This window comes from Halyomorpha halys, unplaced genomic scaffold, assembly GCF_000696795.3.
Source record: "Halyomorpha halys isolate HHAL.00 unplaced genomic scaffold, Hhal_1.1 Scaffold107.1, whole genome shotgun sequence".
In the NCBI taxonomy this organism is placed as follows: domain Eukaryota; kingdom Metazoa; phylum Arthropoda; class Insecta; order Hemiptera; family Pentatomidae; genus Halyomorpha; species Halyomorpha halys.
In genome coordinates, this window is record NW_027112128.1 from 328241 (window position 1) to 334936 (window position 6696).

At 31.2% G+C, this 6696-nt stretch overlaps 2 protein-coding genes across 2 annotated transcripts; both read right to left on the reverse strand.

Moving 5' to 3' along the window:
• Nucleotides 1-2314: 2314 nt before the first annotated feature.
• On the reverse strand, nucleotides 2315-2809 carry LOC136796430 (general transcription factor II-I repeat domain-containing protein 2A-like). Its single transcript, XM_067050163.1, has one exon. It carries the CDS (start codon nucleotides 2807-2809, stop codon nucleotides 2315-2317), a length of 495 nt encoding a protein of 164 aa, XP_066906264.1.
• Nucleotides 2810-3965: 1156 nt separating this feature from the next.
• On the reverse strand, nucleotides 3966-4731 carry LOC106677722 (cuticle protein 7-like). The gene is made up of 2 exons (XM_014415810.1): nucleotides 4688-4731; nucleotides 3966-4602 (listed from the first exon to the last, which is right to left on the reverse strand). Exons 1-2 carry the CDS (start codon nucleotides 4697-4699, stop codon nucleotides 4009-4011), a joined length of 606 nt encoding a protein of 201 aa, XP_014271296.1. The 5' UTR covers nucleotides 4700-4731; the 3' UTR covers nucleotides 3966-4008.
• Nucleotides 4732-6696: the final 1965 nt, after the last annotated feature.

Sequence of the window (6696 nt, forward strand, 5' to 3'; positions counted from 1 at the left end):
ATTTATTGTAACATTTTTTTTTTTTTTTTTGGAATGTTGAAAAAAGTTCTTATATATTTTTTGAAACATTTGTAAAATAGCAGTTAGAAAATTTACAGATTTTCTTTTTACATTTTCTTTTAGTGTGTCTCGGGATATATGGACCAGATTTTATTTTTAAATTAATTCCGTCTAGCATGAGCCATTTTTCAGCTTATAACTTTTTCATTTAAAAGTTTATGTGCTATTTTAATGATTTTATTAAATATAAAATAGGAGTGAAGGTTTTTAAAAAAATAGCTATGATACAACATGTGGAGAATCTACCCATTGATAGAACTCCAATAACATTTCTAAAGGAGAACATCTCGAGGCCATCGTCTGTTCAGACGCCTAGAAAGATTATCAGTTAATGAAGGAGTAGGTAGGTTAGACACAAGTGGGTTTAGGTAGTTGGGAAGTTTGTCATGGAAGGATTGGTATCTGGTTCTGGCCAAATCAGCAACATATGGAACATTGAGGTCCTGATGGATGACTTGATTTGTGACAAAGTAGGGGACATTAAGGAATTTACAAAGGATTTTGGACTGTCAGGATTGGATACAAGAGGAATTCGATGGTTTAGTGGAGCCCCAAAGCTCAAATCCGTATTTCCAGATAGACCTTATTATAGTCGTGTAGATCAGTCTTTTGTAATGGATTGGAAGTTTAGACCGCTTGTCTAGTAAATGTTGTAGTAGACGGAATCGAATAGCAATTTTCTGTCTTTTCAGTCTTGTCTGAGGATTCCATGTCAGTCGCTTGTCCACATGTAGTATACGTAAGTTGAATGAAACATTAATTTAACGTATCACAAAAATAAATTATTACATGTAATAAATCTCAAGCCTTTAGAGTAATATAAAAAAAATACCCAGATAGTTCATAATGATAACACTAGGAAAGTTTGGTTTATTTTAGCTAATGTTTTTTTGAGCATTAATTTTATCTTTTAGCACCAGACTTTTCCACAATAGTCACATTTATGATTAAATGTGACGCAATTTAGACAAGGCATTTAAGCCAGTCTTCCTTATTTTCGTGTCAATGTGTTTTGCCCAAAGCTATTCGTCTTCACCCCAATCACTAAAATGATCATATTCGTTAGCAAATTTTTTTTTTTTGAAGATTTTTCCATTTTTAAAAAGATTTATCAATGAAGGTACAAAATAGTAAAAAACAAATACTATTTAATGTTAACCGAAATGTTGCCTATCGTAATATTAGATAAGAGATTAGATGATCATGTTATCTTACTGATACATTTATTATAAAAAAATTTACCCTTTTTTTACGGTTTGAGAAGAAGTGGGGAAACCTTTACCTGCTCCTTTCTTCCTTCCTAACTCGTCTGTTGCCATATTTTTTTCATTCAATACAGATACTTTCCTCTCTGTTCATTTGTTATTTTTATTAATATTTCTTGCTATATCTCAGCTTTGTTACATTTACTTCACCTATCTATTTGCAACTAGTAGTTTTCTACAGTTTATTAATCTAGTTCTGTATTTATAATTTTATCACACCTGGCTGTATTTATTAGTCACTAATTTCCTATCCACATATATTTATATCTCCTTAACCTAAGCTTATTATTATTTCTTTTATATATTTAAAAAAAAAAACTTTTTTTCATAGTTTCTTATTTTCTCTGTATATTTATTTTAAGGTTCTGTTACTTCTTACAATGTTATCATTTTGCTCTGACGAAGCCCTGAAAAGTTGGGCGAAATATATTTTTTTTTTACTATTTTGTTTATTTATTGAACGCTACCCGGATTATCTTCCTACAATCTACTTCATAGGGTCAACTATTTTCTTCCAATATAAAATATTTATCTTTTAATACCAGATTTCATTTTAATATTTGTTAATTTATCACAATATTTTAAATACTATGACGAGTGGTTTTTTCTAGATTTCACTTGATCTGTCAATCCCGAATTTCCCTGATCCAGCTATTCCATTTGTCTGGTATAGATGGACCACCATCGTGCTCCTCACAGGGTATTAGCTTAGAACAGGTGTGGGCAACCTTTTACATACTGGGGCCCAAACTTTAATGTGAAAATATGTTCGAATTTAAAAATAGTGTTGTAAAGTATTCTTCATAATTTTTAAAGTTAGATATCAGACATGAAATAATACGATATTTTTTATTACAATACAATTTATTAAAATAACAAAATGAAATGAAAAAAAGAACGTACAACATTATAATTAAATCGAGTATTTTAGAATTATTACAAACTACGAAAGTTAAATAGCGACACCGGATTCAATAAGACATCTGAGCTTAAATTTGGGAAACTAATCCATCGATTTTTGGATTAATTCCACTGATACAAAGACGTAAAAAATCTTCCAAATTATCGTCAATCGATCTTGTGCGATGGTTTGATTTATTAACTTTCATCATTGAAAACAACTGTTCACATTTATAAGTACTGCCAAACGCACAAATGAATCTTCTTGCGAATTTTCTAAGCTGCAGAAACTGGTCTTCTTCGAGGTATTTTTTGTAGAAACCGCACAACTTCACATCTTCAGATTCAGATTTTAGGAGTGAGTTTTTTTGAATTTCGATCAACTGGATTTGCAAGTGTATTGGATTATTTTTTACAATATTTTTTGTTGGAGTAGCAAATAAATTGAAACAGTCTTCCATGTTTTTGAAACCACTAAATCTGTTCGAAAATTGCTCCGATTGTAACTTGAGTTTTTCAGCATGCTGAGAATAAGCAATATTTTCATAAGCAGAGAGCTTGGTGAAATGGTAACCAGACAACATCTGTGCCTCCGCCAAGCGGATTTAGTTCTGAAACGCTTTCAAATGGCTGTAAAAACCATTTACTAGTTAGTAATGTTAGTAATGTAATAAGACAGTTGTCCTTGTTTTTGAAGTTTCAAATTTAAATCATTCAAACAGCCTGTAAGGTCGACCAAAAATGCTAAGTGTCATATCCATTTTGTGTCACTTAATTCAGATAGTGGTTTATCTTTTATTTGTATCAAATCTGCTATCTCATTTCTAATCACGTAAAACTGTTTCACCATTTTCCCTTTGCTTAGCCATCTGACTTCATAATATGTTACTTCATCATATTCGGCCGGGATTTTATTCAAAAACGCCTTGAAATGACGATTGTTAAGCCCTTGTGATCGAATAAAATTGATGGTTTTTACTACCACATTCATAACATTCTGGAGTCGAACGGAATTGTGAATACCTTTTGAACTTCATTAAAAATGTCCTCTCCTGAAGTGGTTCCTTTTAGCGCCTCTAAAGCAAGCAATTCCTCAGTAACAGTGAACTCTTTATCAACAACTCGAATAAATATAACTAGTTGAGCTGTTTTGGAAAAATCGGTGCTCTCGTCTAATGGTATGGAAAATGATTCAAAAACAGACATACGGTCAGTCCATGTTGTTTTTATATTATTTCTATACGTTGGACAACAGTTCATCCTGACAAACTAATTTTTCCAAATTCATTTTTCTTATATGGACACAAAACATTGCAAACTTCTAACGTCAGACAAAAAATGAATCCAAGTGTTAATAAACCAGGCCTTTCTCGCAGCACAATGAGTTACATTGTTTGGTATGCTAATAATTCAAGGTAAATTTCGGTTGTTTTATCTTTAGAGAATTGGTACCGGATTCTGTAAGACAGAATGTTCCTTGATGTTCACTTCACGGCCAGTAATCATTTCATTTTAATAAAAAATAAAGTATTATTCAAAAATAACCAAATCAAAAGAGTGTTTTGATTTAAAAAAAGAAAACATCCTTATATAAGGGATTGATGTATCGATTGTGGATGTAAATAATGACCACAAAATAAGGACACATTCTGAATAAAAAAGTTAACAATCCAAGCTGAAATAGTTCATCGAATTAAAAATTTTTGTGATATAAGGTTTACAGAACTTTAAAAAAATAAATAATTTTTATGTACAATTTATTACCTAAATATAAAAAAATAATTTAATGATGGAGAAGGGTGGTAGCGTAAGCTGGAGCATAGGCCCTAGCAGCGAGTACTGGAGGATGAGCGACAGCGACTGGGGCATGTGCGACAGCGACTGGGGCATGTGCGACAGCGACTGGAGCATGAGCAACGGCTACTGGAGCGGGATGTGCAGCGGCATCCTTGTGGACGTAGGCGTTGAATCCGTTGACTGGGTCGGCAGTGTAGTCTACGGTCCTGATGGAACCATCGGGTTCAGCAAGGGAGTAGCTACCCTGTACGACATCTCCATCACGGGTCTCATGCTGTCCCTTGGAGTCTCCGGTGGAAGCGTCATTGACAGAGTAAGAGAAGGAGTAGGATGGATGTGGGTCGTATTCCTCAACCCTGGGGGCAACAGCGACGGCGGGGGCAGCGTGGGCAATAGCGACTGGAGCATGAGCTACGGCTACTGGAGCGTGTGCGACGGTGGCTACTGGAGCAGCATAAGAAGCATAAGGCCTAGCGTAGGCGAGTGGCCTGGCGTATGCCAGAGGTCTGGAGTAGGCGAGTGGAGCGTGAGAGATCAGCTGGGCGGAGGCAACGCCGAAGACGGCGGCGATCAAGAGTACCTGTAAAATAACATTGTTGAAATTAAGAATTATTTTGAAGTTATGTAGAAGTTCTAAGACTGCTAAAGATATCCTGAGCACTCACAAGACGTGCCATGGTTGAGGACTGAGGACGAACTGAAGCAGGGAGGGTCGGCCCCTCCTATATAGCTGGTCAGCGTCGGCCCTGCCCTTGTGTCTTAGCATCTCCAGCCTTATTTTGAGAACTTTCATTTTTTGATTTGGTTGGGATTTAATCTTTTTCATGAATTAAATCTTTTAAAAAACAATCATGTTATTATTATTATTAATAAGTTTAAGGAATAGCATCCTTAAATTTAAAAAAAATAAGCAATGCTTCAATTCTATATCACCTCGCTTCTCAATTATTTATTACATTTTTTAAGATTAATTTTTTAGTTTTATTGGGTATTATGATATTAGTAAAGATAAATGACGTGGAGATACATAAATGTTGCATTGAATTGGACAGCATAAATATAATTTATTTTTAAAACAATACTAGTTAGTGAGTCAATAACTTAGAAACAAAACAAAGAATATTGAAAAATATAATCAAACAAATCCCCAAAGTTATAACAGTGCAGAGCTCATTGCACTGAAATTTGGATATACAGATGGACATAAATAAAAAAGTGAAATTTATAAATGCCATAAATTACATTAATATATTAATAATCATTTAAAAATTAAAAATGATTTTCAATTCTAAAAACATTTGGAAAACAGCACTAATAAAAAATAATTTTTTTTAAAATAGGACTAATAAAAAAATTATTTTCAATTTAAAATGACAAATTCCCACAAATTAATAATTATGGAAGGAAAAAAATAAGATAATAACTATAAAATTTGGCTTAATCTCAAAAACATTTTAGATGGTTATAAATTATTGTTATCATCTAGTTAAATATTAAATAATTTGTGTGTAAATGTGTTAAAAAATATATTAAAATGCAATATTATAAACTTTGTTGATTGTTATTATATGTTAATTGTAAAGCTGTTGATTATAAATCGCCCTAGTGGTCAAAACACTTAAATAAATAACAGAAAAAAAATTATTTTTATAATTTGGAAATGAGAGAGCCCGAAATGTTTTCCGAATGATATAAAGAATAAAAAAGGTTATTAAGGGTATAAAAAAAATCCCTGAAAAGAATCATAATAAGGTTTTGTCAAATAAAACTCTTTGGAACTTGAGTTGTAGGATTACTACAACTAATTATTTATATTTAAAGTATTATAAAACTAAACTTTAATTCGTTTCAAATAGAAAAAACATATTCAATTAAAAATTATTTTATTATTTGTAACCAAATTTAGAAAAAAATATATATACTTTAATTATAGAATGAGAGATTTCAATGAGTAATTATAATTACTAAAGAATAAAAGATAAATGTTTAAATTAAATTATTTTTGATGAGTTTCAATTTTAAGTAACTAATTTTCTACTTTAAATTTGGGATGACAAACATTGCATCACTGTCTCCCAAAGTAGATGAAGGCGTTAGCTTCTTAAGTCAACTACACTCTAATTCTAGATTTCTCTTTGTCAGTGAAGCATGTCTCAGATTCCAATGTAATTATTTAGTTATCACCTTTTGATGTTGATTTCCATCTTTCAGAGATGATTTAGTGTACATTTTCTCAAATAAACAAAAATTAATTTCTAGTTATCTGAATTTTATTATTTATTGTTATTTATGAGTGTTCAATATTAATATTAATAGGAACAAAAATAAAATTATAAGCAAAGTTTGCCTTTGATGGAATCTTAATAATGTGTAGATTAATACTTGGAATATATTCTTCATTTTTTCATCATTTAAACAAAGGTTCCTTTCACCATCAACAAGATATCATTACCCTTTTCTTAGTCTCCTTGTTAATTAATGTATATCATTATATTTTTTCATATTTAGGATTAGTTTAACTTTATATGGAATCTTTTTTTCTGTTTTAATCATTTGCAATATTATTTAACTATAGAATGTTCCGTTCTACCTATTTTTTCCGTATTTCTCATAAATACAATTAATTTTTGGACATCATTATATGTTTAAAATTATTTTTGGCGATTTATTAGTG